The sequence below is a fragment of the Leopardus geoffroyi genome, chromosome C2, assembly GCF_018350155.1.
Source record: "Leopardus geoffroyi isolate Oge1 chromosome C2, O.geoffroyi_Oge1_pat1.0, whole genome shotgun sequence".
Classification (NCBI taxonomy): Eukaryota; Metazoa; Chordata; class Mammalia; order Carnivora; family Felidae; genus Leopardus; species Leopardus geoffroyi.
This window is the reverse complement of record NC_059333.1, coordinates 3,603,382-3,626,829: the sequence shown is the minus strand read 5'-3', so window position 1 is coordinate 3,626,829 and position 23,448 is coordinate 3,603,382. Positions and strand designations below refer to the sequence as shown.

The window sequence follows — 23,448 nt, the reverse complement described above, 5'->3', positions numbered from 1 at the left end:
GAGCCACGCCTGTGGGCAGCCCTGCCCTTCAACCATCCGTAGGGACCCCCGAAACCCACACTGGGATGCTGCAGCCCTAGGATGGCCAGGAGCACCCCCTCCAATGGCAGCCGATGGTTTCTCGCTCAAGCCCATAGTCTATTCATCACTCTGTGCTTCGTGCGCGTCGCACACGGGGTTATTTTCCAGGCGTCTTCCTGGCTCTGTCGAGGAAGGCCTGAGAGAGAAGCTTTGGTGAGTAGTTACTCCACGAGCTCGGCCAGGAGGCCGCTGCCATGAACCATCTTCTGCGGAGTCCGGGTCGTGGGACCTCTTTCTTTGTCCCAAGAGAAAAGACCACTGGGCAAACACAGCAGAATAACCTGGCAACTTCTGGCTTAAATAACTGGAAGCAGAAGCTCCTCCACAAGCAAAGGATGAGGAAGAAATTTATTCGTATTGTCACTATAGTGAACCATATAAACAACTAGTAAGATAGGTGGATAGACTCGCGTCAGCGGGCAAGTAACAGCGCGTTTGTGACGCATTCACCTACTCTCCCCGTCTGCTTCCCCTCACGCGGGCTGCTCTCTCTGCTTACTTTCCTCTTCTTCAAAGTTAACATTTCCTGGAGGGTGGGGGGACAAAGAAACATGAGTATATCCCACGTCCCTCTTGCTATCTTGAAATTCTGTGAGCTAACAGGTCTTTCGCAGTGAATAATATCATAAATATTAAGCATTTCTCGGGCAAAAAAAAAAAAAAAAGGAATGTTCAATTTTATCTCACACAGACGCTGGTGGGTTTTTTCTTTGGCACCGGTTAATACATTAAGCCAAAGTTGTATTCCAAGTCGAGGCTGAGAATGTTCGCGTCGGCGAGCGTGAGCTCGGGAACGTGTCTGCCCGCACACGCCGTCCAAACACGGGCAGCTTTACAAGCGCGAGGGGTCACTATTTGGCCTTTGCATCAATCAAAAGAAAAGCAGGGACTTGCTACATTCTGGAAAGATGTTATCTTGAATGCTTCATGAAATCGAGAGTTACCTTGTTTTGGGAAGTGGGCTCTGTAACATGTCAGAAGTGATGAGCAGGGTGAACCTCAGACACACTGTCAAAATCACGTTAAGTCTCGAGTTTGGGTAATTGTGCACGCAGGCACACGGCAGGAAGACACGGGCACACGCAAGCACACACGGGCACACACAACCACACACAGGCGTGCACAGGCACACGCGGGCACATGGCACATGCTTCTCCACTCACTTCCTGTCGGGCCCTCAGGGCCTCTCGGCTCCCCTGGGAAGCACCCGGTCATCCCATCGGGGATGCTCCGTATCAGCTTCTCCGTGCTGTTTCCATGCTCTACGGACGCAGCCTACTCCACCCTCACACACCCCGGGCCATCCGGTCCACATGCAGGAGGCAGGGGGACAAGTGAGACGTCACCGGGCCGCCCCTTAGCCACGGGCCACCCGGTGCCAGCGCGGGCTTCTCGGGTGTGGCCCTGCAGCGCTTACAATCACTTGCCAACAAAAGCCTAACGCTCCGTGCACCTCAAGCATTTAGATTGAAACCTGATTTACGGGAGTTCATCTTTTCAGGTATCTCCAAAAAACCGGGAAAGACATTTACTCTTACTCTGCAACAGAGACAAACTAAATTGCGCGGGGCCCCTGGCCCTCCAACCACCGTCTAGAGCCGGCCGTTCCCAGACCACCGGCCCCCCTCAGCGCCAACACACCCGCCTTAAATCAGATAAAAGAAATCCGGTTTGAAGACAGCCCTCAGCTGGTGCCCACAGCTCTCGGAAGACCTTCAAAGGCTCCAGGAACCTGCAGCCCCAAGCAGACCTACAGAGCTCACCCTGGTCGATGGCGCCGTATCGAAGCTCCTCTCGGCCGTCCTCGCGCCCCTCCTCCCTGGTGGCGTCTTCGTCGTCCTCCCCAGGCCTCGTGAGGTCAGCCTCCCCCTCGGAAAGGTCCGCCAGAGCCTGGTCGTCCTCCGCAGGCTCCCTGCCACCTGAGACAGAGCCATGAGAACCGCTGTCGTGTGGGCTGCGGCCTGTCTCAGGCGGCCTCCTGCTGATAGGGCGCCCGCCACCCCTCCGGGGACCCTCCCCTTCCCGAAGTCACCCAGTCCAGCGTGCACCAGGAGCGCCTGTCCCGCTCCCCGGCGAGGGGGGCAGAGGGGGAACTCTACTCCCCACTGACAAGACACGCTCTGTCCCCCAGGGTTCCAGCGCTGATGGGGCCACAATCTGATGAAGTCGGTGAGCACCGCTCTCCAAAGGGGACGGAGCGCACACAGCAGAGACCAGAGAGCCGAGGCCTGACCCCACCAGGCCCGGGGAGGCACCTCCACCCCCGACCCCACAGCGGTAGGGACCCCAGCGCGTTAGTATAATTTCACTTGGGCCAGTTCGGGTTTGGGTTTCAATCACTTGCGACGCAAGGACCCCTGCACGGTGTCACCTTCTTCATCGTCCCACGGCACGGTGGCTGCTTCTCGGGAAGACCCCGGGCCAGACACAGAGGCCGCACCCTCCTCGGGAAGGACTTGCTGCCCAGCTGCTGTCGGCCCTGCCCGAGCTCGCGCCCACGGACAGTCGCTGACCGAGGCGGGAGTGGGGGGCTCTTAACCACAGGGCTTTCCCGTGGAACCAGCCAGGCTGTCCCTGCAGCCAGTCTCTGCCACTGCTCCTTCCTGCTCCGCCAGGAGGGTCCGACCCCCAAGTCTCCCGGCCCCCTGACTACATCCTGCACACGAAACAGGCTGAGTCTGAATCCCAGAGATCAACCGGCCACCGGCCCACGGAGAGGAGGCGCCCTCCCCCATACCCCGCACCCTCGGGTCCCGGAGCCTCTTCCTGGATGGTCCCGTCCGCAGGTGGCTGCTCCTCAGGGAGGGTCGGTGTCCACAGAGCCAGTTCTGTGATGCTGGTGGCTTTCCATTTGGGAACAACGGTCATCAGGGTCACCTCCTCCTCCTCTTCCTCTTCTCCTCTTTCCTATTTTAAGTTTGAAAATGTAAAATTACTGATGTCTCTGTGAACTCGCCATGGGATGCTCAGAGTGAAGGGCCACTCGGGCGTTGTCACCGCACGGCTCAGGGGTCGGCCCGATTGCCAGCTGGCCCTGGTGGTGATCTGGGCTGCGGCAGAGTGACAAAGAGGAAGTGGAGCCCAGCAGGAAAAGAGGGGCTGAGCCGCGGCTGGGTGCGGGGGTGCCCAGGGGACGTGGGGGGTGCTGTAGATAAAGTGCCTGTTACCTACAGGCCCCGATCAGGTGACAATGACAGGAAATCCAGCACAGACAGCGCTCCCCCAGCGCACACACACACACACACACACACGGATGCCTGCTAATGACATCATTCGGGGCTAATCTCCGCTTCGACCAGGGAGCATCGAGGTCGCATTAGCATTACTGCTGAGTACCGGAGAGGGACAAAAAGACAAAACTAGGAGAGCTACCTGCCGCATGCGGGGAGCAGTGTCGCTGGACGGACTTGGGGGGACCACAGCCCCCCGACTCGGGGCCAGAGCCACGCGCAGGCTCCAGCGAGAACCGTGACGCAATACCACTCGGTCCTGGCACTTGGGGGCCGAACCAACGCCCGCACGCCCAGAAGGAGGAGGAGAGCGTGAACGATGCCGAGGGCTGGCACCACTCCCGTCCGACCTCGTCGGGGCCGTAGGGTCCACGTCACGGGGCAGCTCGGTCGCCCACGAAAAGAGAAACGGTATGCGGTCTGCCACGTACCACATCCGTCAGACGGTACTCCCCATGCTGCTCACATCCAATGTCGAACACGTACTTTCCAGGGCCGACGGGCTGCGAGCAAAGGGAAACCGAGAAGCACCTCATTCCCAAGTTCACCGCCCAACGTCTAGTGCACCTGCTGCAGAAATCCCGCCCAAAGTCACGTCCCGGGAAGGCCGGTGCGGGTTAAAGAAAGCCTTTTTGTACTCGTGGCGCCCGGAATTGCCAAGTAGAGGGCCTCTCTCTCTGCCTGTCCCTCTCTCTCTGCCCCTCCCCCCTCTCAAAAATAAATAAACGTTAAAAAACTATTAAAAACAAGAGTTAATATAGTCTGTTTCACCCATTTACTCCGCTAATATTTGGTGTGCCGATACTAGTCTTGGACAAAGGCCACTGCAGGAAACATAAGCAGAGTCACATCTTATGTCCCCTCTTGACATTTTCCGCGGGGAAGTTTCCAGAAGTGGAATTTCTGGGCAACAGCACGCGCACGCACACATATACACGGTGCACATATTTACACACAAAAGATATAGACACACGTATTTTTTTAAATATATTGACCAGAATGAGGCTCCAATAATGTCCCTTCCCACAGCAGCACTCAAGAACACCTTGTCCTCAAACGCTTGTTTTTTCCTGGGCATTAACATTTTGTTCTACTTTTAGATTTTTTTTTTAACATACTTTTACATTTTTTTTTTTAACATCTAGAAAACAGGATCTCACCATGAAGTCACATTTTTAAGCTATTAGTAGGGTTGAATTTTTTTTCAACATTTTTTGGCCACTTAAATCACACTGATTGATATACGTGCTTTATATTTATATTAATGTTACAAATACCCTAACCCCATTGGTCGTGTATCTCTTAAATTTTTTAAAATTTTTGTAATGTTTATTTATTTTTGAGAGAGAGAGAGAGAGAGAGAGAGAGAGACAGCACAAGCAGGGGAGGAGCAGAGAGAAAGGGAGACACAGAATCTAAAGCAGGCTCCAGGCTCTGAGCTGTTAGCACAGAGCCCGATGCAGGGCTGGAACCCACAAACCATGAGAGCATGACCTGAGCCAAAGCCGGACACTCAACCGACTGAGCCACCCAGGCGCCCCTCTTAAATTTTCTTTATAGTGCATTCTAATCTATAAGGGGTTATTTTTATCAACCAGCTCTATTGGGTTTTCCTTTTCTATTTCTGTTTAGAGAGTCCTCTCTCCTCATTTCAAAGTTAATAAACATTTGCCTATTTTTTTTCTGTGACTTTGTTCACACTTAAACCTTTCTTCCTGTCCTCACATGTCTCCATCCAATGCTAGAGGGGGAACCCTGAAATTGCTTCCCTGCCCCACCCCCAGTGGTTATCAAGGGTCCTGGGACCACTCTTTCACTTGTCCCTGTCGGACCCTCACTGACTTAAAACGATGCCCTTTTCCGGAGCTACATTACTGTAGGCACCTGAATCTGTCCCCGGACTCTCTAATCCACGCCACTGATCTGTATTTCTCCATTCGCGTATGTCGGTTTCATTTATCACAGCTTTAAATTTGTTTTAGCAATTTGCCGGCAAGGGTTGGAACAGGTGATTCTCTGAGGGAAAGTCAAGCCAGTAGCAAAAGGGTGTAAGGTTGCTGGACTTCACTAGGAATCGGGGAAAAGCGCATTAAAACAACGTGAAAATATTTTTTTATCCATCGGATTTGCAAAAAAGTTAAAGACTGCCGTTGGCGGGAATGCAAACTGGCACAGCTTTGGAGGGAAGTTGGCAGCATCGATCACAATTTAAAATGTCAATATTTGTGGACTCCACGATTGCAGGGTCTAACCTACACGGATATCCCCAAATGCGCAAATGTGTATGTTTCCATGTCCTGATGTAATGTTTTCCCACGTATGTAAGTGTGTGCATGTGGGTTGCACAGAAAGAAGTGTGGGGGGGGGGGGTCACACGGCCCCGGGAGAAGAAGCAGGGGAAGAAGGGAGGGCTGGAGGCTGGAGCTCAGGTGGGCAGCAGAGGGGGCCACGTGTCTGGGTGCCCTACAACTGGAATGGGCAGCTGACCCTTGAATAACGTGGGTTTGGGCTGCACGAGTCCACTTACACGAGGATATTTTTCAATAAATACAGGAAAGCACTGTAAATGTATCTTCTCTTCCTTGTGGTTTTCTTTTTTTTAATTTTTTTTTTAAGTTTATTTACTTACTTTGAGAGAGACGGAGACAGCACAAGCGGGGGAGGGGCAGAGAGAGAGGGAGAGAGAGACCCGAGCAGGCTCTGCGCTGTCAGCTTAGAGCCCAACGTGGGGCTCGAGCCCACGAAACGCGAGACCATGAAGCCGAGCTGAAACCGAGAGTCGGACGTGCCACCGACTGAGCCACCCAGGCGCCCCTCTTCCTTATGATTTTCTTAATAACGTGTCCTTTCCTCTAGCTGCTTTATTGTAAGAATACAGTGTATAATACCTACGACGTACAAAGTGTGTGTTAATCGACTGTTTGTGTCGCTGGTAAGGCGTCCAGCCGACACCAGGCTGTTAGCAGTCACGTTTTGGGAGAGTCAAAAGCTATCTGTGGATCTTCGACTGTGTGGGGGTCAGCGCCCCTGACCCCGTGCTGTTCAAGGGTCAGCTGAACTCCTGTGTTTCTAGCACACTTTCACTACCCGGCAGAACAAAGCCCTTGTCCTCCAGGCCCATCTAGGCTCGCTGATTCTTCCCGATTAACTCCTGCCGACTTCTCTTTCCCTCCACATACCTCCCCATGCCAAAAAATGTCCCAAGAGAATTTTGCCGGGAATTCCGTATAATTACATATAGGCAGCATATAGATTTGGGGGAAATGTGCTGTTTTACAAACACTGGAAAGGAGAATCTGGAAAGTTAGGGCATGAACGATACGAAAATGAAAACTGAGTTGTAAGAGAGTCTGAGGCGACTCCCTGAAATCAGTTAAATATTCCCCACGTCAACTTCCAACACCTTGAATTTGCTCGGGAAACTCTTCAGGGAGAGTTTCTGCCCAACGCCTGCTCGAAGCCACGGGGGATGGCAGCGTGGTGGGCGCTGAATTAGCCGGGGTTTCTCTGTATCCCCGCCAGGGCTCGGCAAAGCCGCGGAGCCCTCCAGACAGAAATGAGCAGTCGTGAGCACTGCAGACTGAACGCGGGCACGCCCGAGTCCAGGCCCAGGGTGGGTGGCCTAGCCTGCAGGAAGCAAGCTCACGCACGGCTCGGCCTCCCCAGGGCTCCGGCCCCGGGCCTCCCGGGGCGAAGAAAGTCCAGACACCCGCACGTGCAACCGCAGGAGATGCTTCACGTCCGATCTAGCCATGACGGGGAGCACGTAGGAGAGGAAGGATGCCCCCGTGTTACAAGGATTGGCTGGATCGCTGCTGGGGGGGGGGGGGAGGATTTCGCTCTCTACTCTGCCCCTCTCCACGCTGCCCTCTGTAGGCACCAGAGGCCAAGGGAGAGGCACGGCCACCTGCTCCCTGTACTTGGAGGGGGCGGGAGGACTCCCTGAGATTTTAGGGTTCTTCCTTCACGTATGTACACAGACGGGGGGAGGGGGCACACGTTGCTGCCCAGTGACTTACGTTTTTGTTCAAGAACTTGCCCTGGTACCTGTGGTTCAGGTGAATGAGCTCGGCCATGCCCTCCTGCTGTCCGTTCACCCAGGTGCCTACATACCTACTGCCCGTCTCGGCGTAGAAGTAGGTGCCTTGCCCGTGCCTGGTGAAGACAGAGAGCGCAACGCGCTTTGTTCCGACGTGGGGAAAACCGCCCGGGTTTCTGAGACAGACGTCAAAATTGGGCGTGGCCTCTGTGTGGCTTGTCTGCGCCCCGTCCAAGCGCGCTCCTGCCCTGTGTGCCCGCTTGCGGGAGGGGCATCGCCGGCTGCGCAAGGACGACCTTCCCGCAGCTCGGCCGGTCGACGCGGGGAAGAGGCAGCGCTCCCGGGAGCTGTGGCCGTGTCCCCAGGAGGGTTCTTCTGTGCCCTCCTCGTCCCCCGGGGCTCTCGGACGAAAGACCACATACCCTCCCCACAACGTGCACCTGCCCCGTGACGTGCCACCCGGCGTGCTCACCTTAAAGCCGTGAGGGGTTTGAACTGCCTGGCAAGAGCTGGTTAGTGGGCTTTTATCATGATTCTGCTTCTTTTTTAAATTTTTTTTTTTCAACGTTTATTTATTTTGGGGACAGAGAGAGACAGAGCATGAACGGGGGAGGGGCAGAGAGAGAGGGAGACACAGAATCGGAAACAGGCTCCAGGCTCTGAGCCATCAGCCCAGAGCCCGACGCGGGGCTCGAACTCACGGACCGCGAGATCGTGACCTGGCTGAAGTCGGACGCTTAACCGACTGCGCCACCCAGGCGCCCCTATCATGATTCTGCTTCTTAATAAGACAGCATCCTGTTCTCGTTACGTAAGTAGGTCTACCGAGCTGAGGGGAAAATGCGCACCTTTGGTGAGCAAACCACTCTCCGGTGTAGGTGTCGTTATTGACGTAGCAGTAGACGCCGTAACCGTGTCTTCGGTCATCCGCCCACTCCCCTGGAAGGGGCGACACAAAAGCGGACCCGGGTGAGAAGGGAAGGACAGCCGCCACCTGCTGTGACCCTCACCTCCTGCCGTGACTCCCCGCTGTCCCCCTGCCCCTCTGGCTGGATGGCGTGGCGTCGGGCGCTGGTTAGGGGAAGCTGGGTCAGGGGCTCACCGCGTGCAGGTCTGGGCGTGTGGGCCGCGGCCACCCGCGTGTGCCGACAGCAGGTATCACGGCCGGTCAGTGGCGTGGCCAGGACTCAAACCAGGGTTTCGTCCGCCCGGCCGCCACCAGTCCCCAACACCACCCTCCCTCTGCTTGCGTGGGTTTACCGATCCAGCAGCAACCATCTCGTGCCGTTTCCCACCTCCTTCCTCACCAGACTCCCGCACACTCTCCCAGCCTGGGCGCCCAGGGCGCCCCACCTGTGCCCCTGCTTCGCATGACTGGATGCCACACCTTTGCCAACCAGCGTCTGTGCGTGGACTCTTCCCTCACTGATTGTCCCCGCCGACTTACCTCCGAGCAGGTTCCTGCTGATTTCTGAAATACTGGAACCGGCAAAGATACCATAAAATTCGTAACACCTCTACCAGAATGACCGCAGCAAAGTAGCTAGTGATCGCTGCCCATTCTTGAACATTGATCCCTGCCCTGGGAGACTCACAGCGTCCTCAAACAATGTCCTCAAACCTTCCAGCCCCCAGATGAAAGAAACTTAATACAGATTTCCGAAGACGACAGCTATCCTGAAAACTCACACGGCATTGCTAATAACACGCTGTTAAGCTGAACGACTCTTCTCTAGACAGGGAATAATTTTTTTCAAAAGCTAATTTCTATCGATTTTTGATCAAAGACCAGAGATAGAGTTCTCTTATTTTCTCTCTAGAAAGTGTTATCACAAAATTGTTGTCAGACAGACATTCCATTCTTCGCTAGAAAGGCAAGGAAAAGGCACATCAGACATGAATTTAGACAGGAAGACTCTTGCACAGTCGGTGGGAATGCAAACTGGGGCAGCCGCTCTGGAAAACAGTGCGGAGGTTCTTCCAGAAATTGAAAATAGATCTATCCTATGACCCAGCAATTGCACTGCTAGGAACGTACCCAAGGGATACAGGAGTGCTGATGCATAGCGGACTCGTACCCCAATGTTTATAGCAGCATTTTCAATGATAGCCACATGATGGAAAGAGCCTAAATGTCTATCAACTGACAAATGGATAAAGAAATTGTGGTTTATACACACAATGGAATACTATGTCGCAATGAGAAAGAATGAAATCTGGCCTTTTGCAGCAACGTGGACGGAACTGGAGAGTGTGATGCTAAGTGAAATAAGTCAGGCAGAGAAAGACAGATACCATATGTTTTCACTCTTATGTGGATCCTGAGAAACTTAACAGAAGACCATGGGGGGAGGGAAGGGGGGAAAAATAGTTACAAACAGGGAGGGAGGGAGGGAAACCATAAGAGACTCTTAAATACAGAGAACTAAGGGTGGATGGGGGGTGAGGGAGAGGGAAAAGTGGGTGATGGGCATTGAGGAGGGCACTTGCTGGGATGAGCCCTGGGTGTTGTATGTAAGCCAATTTGACAATAAATTCTATTAAAAATAGCGATATGGGGCGCCTGGGTGGCGCAGTCGGTTAAGCGTCCGACTTCAGCCAGGTCACGATCTCGCGGTCCGTGAGTTCGAGCCCCGCGTCGGGCTCTGGGCTGATGGCTCGGAGCCTGGAGCCTGTTTCCGATTCTGTGTCTCCCTCTCTCTCTGCCCCTCCCCCGTTCATGCTCTGTCTCTCTCTGTCCCCAAAATAAATGTTGAAAAAAAAATTTAAAAATAGAGATAAATAATAACTAAATAGCAATAAAATAAAAATTTACATATTATTTCCTCAGATTTTGTAATGGTCACAGTATTTAAAATCTTTACATTTATTTTGATTTCTTGTTACAAATCAAAATTCACTTTGATGCCAATTTTATATTTTTTCTTTCTTTTTTTTTTAATTTGTTTTTAATGTTTATTTATTTTTGAGACAGAGAGAGACAGAACATGAACAGGGGAGGAGCAGAGAGAGGGAGACACAGAATCAGAAACAGGCTCCAGACTCTGAGCTGTCAACACAGAGCCCGACGCGGAGCTCGAACTCACGGACCGTGAGATCATGACCTGAGCCGAAGTCGGATGCTTCACCGACCGAGCCACCCAGGCGCCCCTATATTCTTTTTCTTAAATAGAGCCCCCAAAACTTGTATAAGCTTCCGGCTTACAGGAAACCTGGACCCGCTTCCACACAAAGAAGAAGAATTCACATGCCTAGAATACGTTGATCGTCCAAGAAATACATGTTCGCGCGAATAAACTCCATGTTCACCACGACCACCAACACATCTACAAAAGGAACTTGTACGCGTTCTCTCTGTCAGTCCCACAGGGTTCTCGGCACTCTGTGAGACAGACCAGCAGCTGGGCTGGTGACAGAGCCCTCGGGGAGGGCCTGCCCTCGTCTGGGCAGGAGACAGACACCACAAAGGAGGAAGAACTGTGCTTTCGGGAAGCAGCTCCCAGGTTCAGGACAGGGCGGGCGAACCGAGCCTGCCCAGAGAGGAGGATTGGGCAACTGGTAGCAGTTAAGAGGACTGGGTTCCGTGGTATGACATGTGTCAGGAACCCCATGAGCAGAAGGAACGGAGGATCCCCAAACTGAAGTATTTCAGTAAACACAGGAGTTCGCACCTAACGTAGCCACGAGGATAGACAGAGTATGCAGAAGTCCCAGAGGACTTGTCTGGAGTTTTTAAAAAAATTTTTAAGTTTATTTTTTGAGAGACAGAGAGACAGAGACAGAGAGAGAGAGAGCAGGGGAGGAGCAGGCAGAGAGGGAGAGAGAGAGTCCCAAGCAGGCTCTTCTCTGCCGGACGCAGGGCTCAAACTCACAAACCGTGAGATCATGACCTGAGCAGAAATCGAGAGTCGGGCGCTTAACCGACTGAGTCACCCAGGCACCTGGATTTGTCTGGATTTTTAAGGGGCAGTTGTGTCCTTAAAAATTACCAGTTTAAAAGAAGAAGGAAGGGGGTGCCCGGAGAGCTCAGTCGGATGAGCAGCCGACTTCAGCTCAGGTCATGATCTCGCGGCTCGTGGGTTCAAGCCCCGCGTCGGGCTCTGTGCTGACAGCTCGGAGCCTGGAGCCTGCTTCGGATTCTGTGTCTCCCTCTCTCTCTGTTCCTTCCCTGCTCGTGCTCTGTTTCTCTCTCAAAAACAAACATAGAAAAAAATTTTTAATAAAATAAAAAAAGAAAATAAATAAAAGAAGGAACAGGAGAAAGAGGAGGGGGAGGGGAGGGGAGGGGGAGGAAGGGGAAGAGGAGGGGGAGGAGGGCAGAGGGAGGAGGGGGAGGAGGGGGAAGAGGAGGGGGAGGAGGGGAGAGGGATGGGGGAGGAAGGGGAAGAGGAGGGGGAGGAGGGCAGAGGGAGGAGGGGGAGGAGGGGGAAGAGGAGGGGGAGGAGGGGAGAGGGAGGGGGAGGAAGGGAGAGGGAGGGGGGAGGAGGGGGAGGAGGGGGAGGAGGAGGGGGAGGAGGGGAGAGGGATGGGGGAAGAAGGGGAAGAGGAGGGGGAGGAGGGCAGAGGGAGGAGGGGGAGGAGGGGGAAGAGGAGGGGGAGGAGGGGAGAGGGAAGGGGGAGGAGGGGGAGGAGGAGGGGGAGGAGGGGAGAGGGATGGGGGAGGAAGGGGAAGAGGAGGGGGAGGAGGGCAGAGGGAGGAGGGGGAGGAGGGGGAAGAGGAGGGGGAGGAGGGGAGAGGGAGGGGGAGGAAGGGAGAGGGAGGGGGGAGGAGGGGGAGGAGGGGGAGGAGGAGGGGGAGGAGGGGAGAGGGAGGGGGGAGGAGGAGGAGGAGGGGAGAGGGAGGGGGAGGAGGGGAAGAGGAGGGGGAGGAGGGGAGAGGGAGGGGGAGGAGGGGAGAGGGAGGAGGAGGAGGAGGAGGATGAGGAGGAGGAGGAGGAGGAGGGCAGACGTGTAGCATACACCGATTTCTGTGGTGTAAGTATTCGCACTGTGGCCAAGGTTGGGCTGCATGTGGTTCTGGGGACAAGCAGGCAGAGCTGGCTCGTGTGAACGTTCAGGAACTGACCAAGCAGGGCCCTGGGGCCAAGACCTCCCTTGGTCTCTTCCCAACAAAAGACCACGACTGACGAAGCAATTCCGTCCTCTTCTCTTGGCCGAGGGAGCTGGTCTCCAGGGCAGCGTGGCAAGAAAAGTGTGTGAAGTATTTTATAGGAAATGTTCAAAAAAAGAATTAACTTGCAAACCAAATTTCAAGCCAGCGAGATATGGTGAGGAAGCTGTTTTTTATAAAGTCCCAGTCTAGGGGCACCTGGGTGTTCGACTCCCGATTTCAGCCCAGGTTATGATCTCACGGTTCATGGGTTCGAGTCCCACGTTGGGCTCTGCGCTGACAGTGTGGAGCCTGCTTGGGATTCTGTCTCCCTCTCTCTCTCTCTCTCTCTTTGCCCCTCCCCGCCTCGTACTTTCTCTGTCTCTCCAAAAATAAATAAATAAACTTAAAAAAATATTTTTTTCTTTTTAAAGTCCCAGTTTACCTGTTGGAGACCCGGCCCAGCCACCGGTACCCCGGCCGCAGTAAACAGTGCAGAAGTGGGAAAGGTGGCCTCCTGGAACAGGGGTAATAACCGAAACATGCATTTACAGGGACGGCACCCAGAAACCAGAGACATCATGCACTTTGCCCAAGGCCACACAGCGGGGCTGAGATGAAAATCCGGGTTTCTCTGGCTCTCTTCCACAGGCACCCCAACGGCCACGCATTTGTGTCTCCCTCCGGCTCCTGCCACCTGAGAGCTTCCAGAAGAGCCGACCCCAGGTCATCATGGCGCTTTGTTTCTCTGCAACTTTGTTGCTAAACATCATCGTCTTTATTCGCTCCTTGCAGTCGGGAGCAGGACCAGCGCTGGAGACGCTCTCCTTCCCCAGCCCTCATCGGCCCTCCCTCCCCTCACCTCACAATCTGTGAGGGTGGTCCAGAGGCCCCTCCAAAGCCTGGCACCCACTCACCCCTCCAACCCCATCCCCTGCTTCGCCAAGCACCCCCGACTCCCTGCCTCTGTTCAAGTGGCCCCGCAAACCGGGAGTGTCCGCTCCGTCCCCGGGCTCCCCATCAGGCTCAGCTCGGTGTCTGGGAGACCAGGAATGCGCCCCATACCTCGGGCCGAGGCTGAGCACACTCGCTAGCCTGCGGGAAACCACTCTGTGTCCCTCAGGGTGGCAGTCAGCCAACGCTCAGTCGTGACGAATTCAGCCATGGGTTCACACGGACTTTGTGGCCGGAAGGTTGTTCGCTCCCTGAGCTCAGATGGATGTTGCAGCTTCTGACCTCGGAGAAGAACTCCCCGAGTAGTGACTACACCCTGCACCCTCTAAGAGACAAAGCCACAGGGAGACACAAAAACGCGCAGCTGTTTCCAAAGACGGTCACGTTAGAAACTCCTTCCATCTCTTATTCTGAGTATCTTTTCTTTTCTATATTTGTGTGTGGTTCCACTTGTATTAACGTCCACATGAAAATAGAACATGACGGCAATGAGATCAGGCTCGTGACGGTTTGGAAAGAATTCGATCGAACTCTATAAATTAAATTGTTGAAAGTCGATTCCAAAAGCAGATGGTGCTCCATCTGGAATAAGCCCTCCGAGAAATAGGGAACGAGCAGAAATGCCCCCTCTGACGGGGAGGCATTAACCACCTGCATCTCGGACGCGGGCAGGATGGTTGCTATAGAATTCCTGGGCCCTGCCTTCATTCAGCAATGGGGCAGGCGGCTGTGGCTCGCACCCGGAGGACGTGGCGTCGCCCGTCGGGAGGTGATGCCACCTCCCAGGCCGCCGCACGCTGAGCGATCGCCACCTGTCAGGTGCCCTGTCCTGCTTGCGTTCATCCATTCAGTCCTGGTGCCTCAGACGAGGAGCGAGGCTCCCCGCACAAGGTCGCACCTGTCACCATAGCTCCGGGGTTGGGGGTCACGGGTCTCCTTGGAAAACTAGGTAAGTTCTTCCCAGAAAAAGTCCGGAACCCAGGACCCTGCATGGTTTCTGAAGACTCACATGCACACTCCACTTGTGTCTCTCCCCCCAGGCTCGCCCCCCTCCCACTGCGAAAAACAGCAGAAGCAGCTTCAAGGAGAAGAAAGCTACAGGGCATCTAACATCATGGGTCCGGACCCCATGGGGGTCTGTGCGGCCCCCCGTGCCTCAGCACAGGGGCTCACAAGAGAGTGTGCTGGCCGCAGCGACGGCCACATTTCCCACGGAGGGGGCAGCTCGCTAATTAAGCCTTTCTGGCGTCTGTGTCGACCCTGTGAACACAGGGGCACAGCCTGTGTTTGTTGAGTGACTGATCTGGAGAACTCTAAGCCCTCTCCTACAGTTCAGCATCCACAGCCAAGTCCAGTCCCCAGGGGACACCACTACAGCACAAACATCTGCTTTGTGAGTGCATTTTACCTTCGCATCTTGTAATGTTTTTATTTATGTTTGAGAAAAAGAGAGACAGAGTGGGAGCAGGGGAGGAAAGCAGAGAGAGAAAGCGAGACACAGAATCCGAAGCAGGCTCCAGGCTCTGAGCTATCAGCACAGAGCCAGATGCGGGGCTCGAACCCCTGAACCACGAGATCGTGACCTGAGCCAAAGCCAGAGGCTTAACCAGCTGAGCCACCCAGGCGCCCCTTACCTTCATATCTTGATCCATCTGGGTATATGAAAGTGCCATGGCCATGCTTTCTGTTTTTAACGTATTCTCCTATGTATCGAGCGCCGCTTTTAAATTTGTAGATCCCCTGAAACACGTTGGTTACATAATTCATATCATTCCTGAATTTAATACTCACCCATAGAGTATTCACTAGAGAAAACGACCCACTCACGTCACCAGTTCTGACCTGGCCGTGCCTTTTACCGTGTTGGTAGCTCCCTTCATACGTGTCCCCGTTGGGCAGCCTTGCTTTCCCGTGTCCGTGCCGTTCACCTGCCTCATTCCGTTCCCCGTCGTACTCCTGGGCAGAAGAAAGCGGGATCATCACAGCTACCGTGTGTTCGGCACTAACGATATGTTAAAGCATTTTGTAGATAGTGGTTCGTTGAAGCCCTCCCAATCCTCAGCCCCATCTTACAGGTGAGGTAGGTAACTGCACCTGGGCGACATGGGGCATTTGTCCAAGGTGACACACCTAGTACCTGTCGCTGGTGGAAGCCTCACTCTCTCTCTGCCACGTCTGAGTTTGTAATTTATCATGATAACCCTTCACACTGTAAACAAAATTCAAGGTATTCCAAATTGCGTTCTTTGTAGCAACGTGTTTGAACTAACATATGTGGGTGGAATCGGTCCTCGGTCACTCAAGTACCTCCCTGGTGCTTCCTTCAACAATCCAAGACTTAAAATGCAAAGACAAGTCTTCCTTCAAATGATTCCCTGGGCGCACGTGGTCTCAGGAGGCACCAGTGGGAGAGGAAGCAGCAAGGGGGAGCTGAGGCGTAAACAGGGCTCAACTCTCACAAGAGTCCCTAAGTCCACTTAGTTTAACTTCCTTATCAAGAGACTTGAGTTTCTAACACTCATAGACTCATAGGGAAATAATGACGTATCTGAAAAGTAAATCTCTCTCTCTCTCTCTCTATACACACACACACACACACACACACACACACACACACACACACACATATATGTATATATAACACAAGCTTGCAATTCACCTGTTTCCTCTGACCCTTCATAAAATAAACCTTCCTCCAGCGCCTGATCACGAGTGCAGAGTGCACATAACAGATAATAAAACGGCCAAGGCACAGAGTAACGATTTGACATAGACCCGCATCTGCATGGACTTATTACAACACAAGTTCAAACACAAGTTCAAGTTCCTGCCGGGGCTTCAGACCCCCTTTCCCAGCACGATCCAGCTCAGAAATCCGTGCTCAGGACAGAAGGTAAAAATGGCATGATCTTACACACTTGTTGCGGGGTTAGTCTAAATCAAAATGTATAAAAGCTTTTGAGGTCTGCTCAAAAGACCTCCCAGTGCACCCCTACTGAGCCACTGGGGTGACCGAACAGGAAGGGAACCCTTTAAAACGACCCCAGCTGTGATTGAAGCTACAAATTGCAGGCACTAAAACGTGACAAACCAGCAGGGCTATTTGAGGAGACAAACTTGAAGTCTTCCTGGGCTGATGTTGTAGGTCGGGCTCCCCCGGAAGCAGACCCCGAGCAAGTGATTTTTATAAGCCCTCCCTGAGGAACGGTAAAGGGGATGGGGAAACAGATATGAAGGAGGAGGCCGCCCAGCATGGGGATGTCAGGAGGTGTCCCAGACTCGGCCTCATTGCTCGAGGGACCCTGCAGCGCAAATCCTGTGGTTTTCGGTGCTGTTAGCACTAGCCACTGGCTGTGGGGACAGCGTGCAGATTCCAGGCACTTCTGGCTCTCCGACCTGGCCAGGCGGCTCCCCGCGATGGAGGTGCTAGTCTTGAGCAGAAAATGGGGCAGAGGCTGAGAGACGGGTGCACAGAGCTGCCAGAAGGTCTGAACAGGCACCATGACATCCGGCCCCGGAGAGGTGCTAGGTTTTCAGTTAATTCTGAAACTATCTCGACTCTGTGCCCTGAACGCACGCACCGTGGCTGGGGTTCCCAGCCTGTCAGCCAAGAAATGATCACCCCTGGGTTAGACGGTTAATCTGTGGATATGGAGATAGATAGATAGATAGATAGATAGATAGATAGATACACACACGCACACACACCTATGCCCACCCTTCACCCAGCTCACATCGCGGGATGTGCACCCCATACCGCCTCTCTGCTGCCCAAACCCGGGAATAATGCCAGAGACTCGGGTCACCTCCCACCACACTGAAGAAAGCACACGGCATTCCGGGCCTGTAGGAAGCCTTCGCTGAGCCTGAGACCCTCTGAGCGTTTCTTGAAGGTTGCCAGGAAGAACTTTCCTCCATCCTCCTTGATCCCGAGCAGCCGAGCTCCATTACAGAGCAGCATGGCAGGTCGGGGTGACGCCGCCAACCAAGGAGACTGCCTGGGCGGACTGCGGCAGCGGGGTCGAGGCCGCTTCCCAAGTCTTTGACTTGGAAATCTTTGCCTTTAATGGGAGGCGGGCTGGGGAGGGGAGGAGGCGGCGAGAAGGGATGTGGCCAGAGACGTCACAGCGTTTCACCTTTCACCGCCAACTTCCAGGCCGCGGTGGCCGGCGCGTCCCCGTCCCTGGCTGGGCCGCCCGGGGGACTGTGGTCGGCCTCCGGGGGTGCGCCTGGGAAGCACTCCCCCCGTACACCCGGAGCTCTCACCCCAAGATCGTTCTCTCCCTCTTCCTCCAACTCCTCCGAGCCCAGGTCCGACATGGCCTCGCCCCCGTCTCGGTCCTCGCCGCCACCAGCGCGTCTCTGGTAGGTAGGTACACGCTGCTCGCACAGCCGCGTCCGCCGTCGCCATGGAGACGCGGCCCGTCCCGCCTCCCCCCCCAGCGCGGGCGGAGGGATGGGGAAGCGTGGGGCGGAGCCACTGGCCGCGTTCGGGTGCTGTCATAGCAACGGGAAGGGGCACCTCGACCAATCGCGGCCCGGGGAAGATAGGGGCGTGGCCTGGGGCGGGAAGGGGCGGGGTGGGAAGGCGCGGGGCGGAGCCACTGGAAGCTCTCGATGCTGTCATAGCAACGAGAGGGCCACCTCGACCAATCGCCGCCCGGGAAGCGGGAGGGGGCGGGACTTGGGATGGGCTTGGTACCCACCAGCTCTCCTACCTGGACCCCAGGTGACAGGTCCCGGGACTCTTTAGTTGGAGGCTGGGTGATCCTGTAACGTGGAGCCACCTTTGGACCAGGGCCCTAAAGAGTTGGTGCACAGAAGGTACACCGGGCCAGCTCTCGAGAGGGCCTCATTTCTGCCCCGCGCTGAGCACTGCCCCTTCCCACCCCTCCCTTGGCTTCTTGAGTCCCTCCGTGGGCCCTGCCCGCTCTTCCTCACCTGGCTGGGCCCTTCTGGCCCTTCAGCGTTAGCAGTCCAGACACAGGTGTCCGCTGAGATCTTTTCTCATGTTTATAAACGTCTCCTGAAGCGCAAGGAGTCGGCTCCTCGCAGAGGCGCTTCCACACTGATGCCCTGCAGGGTTTGACGTCCCATCTCCACCCTGAACGTGAGTGCAGTCCCCTTTATACCCGAAGGAGGAAAGGACTTCAGCTCCATGTATGATCTACCCACCTGTCATCCATCCATCCATCTACCTATCATCCATCCACCTAGCTACCACCCATCCATCTAGCGATCGGCCCCCACAGCACCTAGAAAGGTGTTTTTCCCACAGCCGGTGCTCAGCCAAGCCAGTGAAATCAGTCCACCTGAGCCTTTAGATACCTGGTGAGATGGAACTATGGTCGAGGTCTTTCTTCATCAGTTGCACTTAAAAGAATCTCTATCTTGTGGTGTGAATAGAGAAAAACCGCCCAAATGAGAACAAGCAAAGACTACTTATCCAGAGCTTGCTACAGCAAGGGACTCAGCCACCATTATTTGCATTTTGGCAGAGATTCACAGGCAGGCAGGGGATTTGGCAAAGTTGACAGTGGAGAACAGGGAGGCTCCAGGTGCGCCCCGTCAGAGGCTGTTGGCCCGGGAAGCTGTAGGCAGCTAACTAGAAGTGGCGATGAGCGAGCACAAGGCAAGCTGACACCTCGCAAACACCCCCCACCCCCAGGTGGGATTGTGTAACATTCCTCGGGCACTCCTGGCTGCCCAAGAACAAAGGAAAGCGGAAAACAAATGGTTAACTGGTAGAGATCATCGACCCGCACGACCTGAGTCTCCATCTATTTACAAATATCTTAGTAAATTACAAGAAAAAGGCAATCTTATCAATAGCTAATCTCTAGAAACCTAAAGACTCCGTTTCCTGGAGCCCCAACATCACCCCCTCCATTAGTGACGTGGGGAACAAAGGCAAGAAGGAAATGGCAGGTAAGATTAAATTTCCTTCTAACCTGCTGCCCATTGACAACCATTTGAGGCCGGCAGAATCCAACGTCTCTCCAGGAACTCCCTGCTGTCTTAATGCTAATGCTTTGCTAGAGGGAAAAAACAACCTTAACTTGACAATAGCTAGGCCTCCATATCCTAGGAGTCTTCTTTAGCATATGAAAATCCTTCTGGGAATTTCCCCTTGACTTTACCTCCCTCAATTCCCAAGTATATAACCAGTCTCTTCTCAGGGTCTGGGGCCGCTCTTCCTTTCTTGGGTCCTGTCTTAAACTCACCTTTTTGCACCAAAGACGTCTTCAAGAATTCTTTCTTGGCCGTCAGCTCTGGACCCCACCATCACCCCCAAACCTCATCAGTGGGACATCCCTAAATGATTGGTTATCAGTGCAAATTGGACTCCCTCTGGTTGGTCCTAAGCTGGAAGTAGGGAAAATGGTCAGGAACCACTCAGTTATTAATCAAGTCCTGGCCACTTGTTACAGAAGTTATGGTTTGCTCCCAGACCAATTGGTAGAGACGGAGGACTGACTGCCGACAAGCCTGACTTACAGCACACTGGTTTTTTGGGCTGGTTCCTATAAATAATGGGTTGGTTTCCTGGGCTGTAGCTTGTGCATCAGAGTTCTATTTTTCTATACAACTTGGCCATCATACATTTGTATATCTGATTTCTAATGCGTTTTGGCAAATTATACAAATAACTGTGTCATCTTAAATCTAAATACTGTTGCTTTTTGAGATTTAGTACCTTCAGCAATAACAATAGCCCAATAGTTTTATTTCTTTAAACCCATTTAAGTACTCAAAAAAAAATTGACCTAAATGGGGAGAGGGGGGAGACCGGTCCTAAAGTCATCATCATCATTGTTCAGTGGAAACATTACTCATCTAGAGCCAGAATGCCCAAGTTCCAATTCTGGTCCCCATGGCTTTGGTGACCTCAGGCAGTTCAGCTGCCCTCTGAGGCTCGGATTCCTATTTTGTAAACTGAGGAGAATTTGCCCTTCTAATCTCAAAGAGCCGCCATGGGGACCAAAGATAATATTTTATTAATGTATTGTCATTTATTGTGATAGCTACATCATGTTAACAACAAAAATATTACCAAGAAATCACACATCCTTCATAGAAAGTTCCCCACACACCCACCCCAAGGTGTGTTGTTTGTTGTTGCTGTCAGAGTAGGGGAGGAGTGGCTGAGGAAACAGAGTTTGATCTTGCCGGACAGCCTTGTGGATGCCACATCCAAGAAGGGAAACATCCACAGGTCTCCCAGGTCACACACACTTTGCCCGCCTTTCCCTCAGAAACAGTGACAGAATGGAAGATGGGCTTAACCAAATCTCAGGCCCAAACACATCATTTACTGAACAAAGAAACAATTTACAAGCAGATTAACACACAAGACCCTACAATTAACATTATTTGTTAGTTGCAAAGAAAAAAAGGTGTAAAGAAAAGTCAGGTGTTTGGGATAAAGATGATTAAGATCTACTTTATGCTTGATGGTTGCCACACTGACTACAATTGTGTCTTTTTATAATAAAAAACGTCAACAATATTTTAATGTTAGAAATCGGTGATGATAGGGGCGCCTGGGTGGCACAGTCGGTTAAGCGTCCGACTTCAGCCAGGTCATGATCTCGCGGTCCGTGAGTTCGAGCCCTGCGTCGGGCTCTGGGCTGATGGCTCAGAGTCTGGAGCCTGTTTCCGATTCTGTGTCTCCCTCTCTCTCTGCCCCTCCCCCGTTCATGCTCTGTCTCCCTCTGTCCCAAAAATAAATAAACGTTGAAAAAAAAAATCTGTGATGATAATAGTAACGGAAATAAATTTTGCTTTTATGCATGTGAAACTGTCGGAAACTCAACTTTCAGATTTGCTCTAACAATGACAGTAACTACGGTTTGCTAAGTTCCAACTTGTGCTGGCAGTGTTCTGTTGTTGTTTTTAATTTTGTTTAATGTTTATTTATTTTTGAGGGGGGGAAGGGCAGAGAGGGGGAGACACAGAATGCGAAGCAGGCTGCAGGCTCCGAGCTGTCGAGCCGGATGTGGGCCTCAGACTCACGAACCACGAGATCATGACACCAGCTAAGTCAGACACTTAACCCGCTGAGCCACCCACGCGCCCCTGGGCTGGTGGTGTTTTAAGAGTTTTATATGAATTATCTTATTCAACCCTTGCTGCCATTCCCCCACCATACAGTTAAGGAAAGGAAGCCACAGAGAGGTAAAGTCGTTGCTTGTGATCATAGAGCCAGAGGGATTCAAAGCTCATACCCCTACTGCCTCCCAGATCTCTGATTTAAAGGAGTAACTATGGTTTTTGAGGAGTGGCCTTAACCAGCTACCAAACAGAGAACCACTGGCTCAATACGCTTTAGATTGGAAAAAGACAGGGGCGCCTGGGTGGCTCAGTCGGTTAAGCAGCCGACTTCGGCTCAGGTCATGATCTCGCGGTCCGTGGGTTCGAGCCCTGCGTCGGGCTCTGTGCTGACAGCTCAGAGCCTGGAGCCTGTTTCCGATTCTGTGTCTCCCTCTCTCTCTGCCCCTCCCCCGTTCATGCTCTGTCTCTCTCTGTCTCAAAAATAAATAAACGTTAAAAAAAAAAAATTAAAAAAAAAAAAAAGATTGGAAAAAGACAGCAAGTGGCATAAACAAACCCTGTTCTGGATCACATCGTTAGTAAGCAGCTGGGTGTCTGGCCATAGCACTGGTGAACCCTAAAATTTACAACTTATGTCCCACGCACAGTAGTCAGAGTTCCCCCTCCCCCCAACTTTCAATCTACAGTAATTTCACTACACGGCAGGTTTAGCAAGTGTCCAAATAAAGCAATACCGGGCGACAGCAGGGCCGCCTCCCCAGCCTCCCACAGCAACACGGGACCTGATCCGAACTCCTCCTTCCAGAAGCGTTCCCTGGCTCAGATCAGGCTCTCTCCCTCGCAGGAGACCTGGGGATTCCCGGGAAGACTTCATCAGGCCAAGCCGGTTCCTGGCAGCTTGACCCCTAACTCCCAGATGACCCCGAAGTGCCCGGTGATCACAAGAGCATTACCCTCAAACTCCGAAGGCCTTCAAAATGCTCGCTTAACTCATCCTTTGCCTTTCTTTGGGGGGAACGAGGGGCAAAAAGGTGAGGCCATCACCAGGAGGGGAAAAAAGGAAGAAATCCTCTACTCCTTCAAAACTTTCTCGGGGAGGCCCTTCCCATAATTCCCCCGCAAGGATCTCCCGTCGCGCCCCAGCCGGCCCTCCCTGCCACCCGCCACCAGGCGTTTCCCATCATCCCCCAGGGAGCTCTTCCCATCATCCCCCACGAGGGATTTCCCATCCACCCCCGCGGCGAGCTTGCGCAGAGGCGGCGCTCCTCCGTGAAGACCGGCGGGCGTGGCCGGCGGGACCTCGGGTGAGTGCGGACGGGGCGCGCCCACAGGTCCGCCCAGCTCCCTTTCTCGGGTAGGAAATCCTCTTCTGCCCCTTCCCCCCGTGTGGGTGATGGAGGCCACCTCTCTACCCACCTGCCCTCCTCCAAAACAAAGAACGAGAGCACAGGGGCCCGATTGGAGCGGGTGCCCCGAGCCCCTCTCGTGGGGGAGCTCCCGAGCGGGGGGAGAGGGCTCTTGGAAGCCCTCCTGGGCGTCTGTTACCCAACCGTGCACACCTTTCTGACCCACTTCCCAGCGGAAGGCTGGAGGCCTGGCGGTTGCCATGGCAACTGGGGGAGTCCCCGAGCCGTCCCTTCTGAGCTCTTCAGGACCCTGCATGGGAAGCCCTAAGAACTGAGGACGGTGGGAGGCATGCCGGCAGGCCTGTTTTGTTGTGTTGCCTTTGCGGCAGCCGCTCAGAGAATAAGCAACAAAATGAACTCAGACCCGTCTCAATTATGGAAACGTCAGGCTGTGTATTAAAATTGCTTATATTCTTGGAAACGTATGCATGTGTTACAGGTATACCCACATATGACCATACATGTACAGATATAGGTACGTAGATACCTAGATCTGTAGATATGTGGGTATACAGATATAGATGTATAGCTATTTTAAAAACGGGAGTTGCGGGGGCGCCTGGGTGGCTCAGTCGGTTAAGCCTCTGACTTGCT

The 23,448-nt window shown here is 53.5% G+C and overlaps 2 protein-coding genes across 4 annotated transcripts in view; one reads left to right on the top strand and one right to left on the bottom strand.

The window, feature by feature from the left end:
* Window positions 1-404: 404 nt before the first annotated feature.
* On the bottom strand, window positions 405-17,766 carry RSPH1 (radial spoke head component 1). Of its 2 annotated transcripts, none has more exons than XM_045501285.1 (9): window positions 17,660-17,766; window positions 15,236-15,349; window positions 15,028-15,133; window positions 8,199-8,289; window positions 7,331-7,466; window positions 3,743-3,814; window positions 2,826-2,988; window positions 1,845-2,000; window positions 405-1,620 (listed from the first exon to the last, which is right to left on the bottom strand). In XM_045501285.1, exons 1-9 carry the CDS (start codon window positions 17,711-17,713, stop codon window positions 1,616-1,618), a joined length of 897 nt encoding a protein of 298 aa, XP_045357241.1. In that variant the 5' UTR covers window positions 17,714-17,766; the 3' UTR covers window positions 405-1,615. The 2 variants fall into 2 exon arrangements, with proteins under 2 accessions (XP_045357241.1, XP_045357240.1); XM_045501284.1 differs by having other exon boundaries at window positions 405-607.
* Window positions 17,654-23,448, top strand: part of SLC37A1 (solute carrier family 37 member 1) — an 82,641-nt gene continuing 76,846 nt past the window's right edge. The window contains exon 1 of one of the 2 annotated variants that reach the window (XM_045501279.1): window positions 17,654-17,762. The gene's annotated coding sequence lies outside the window, so the exon portion shown is untranslated. Of the gene's footprint in view, window positions 17,763-22,697; window positions 22,753-23,448 lie in introns of those variants that run through there. The other variant, XM_045501280.1, reaches the window with a different exon arrangement.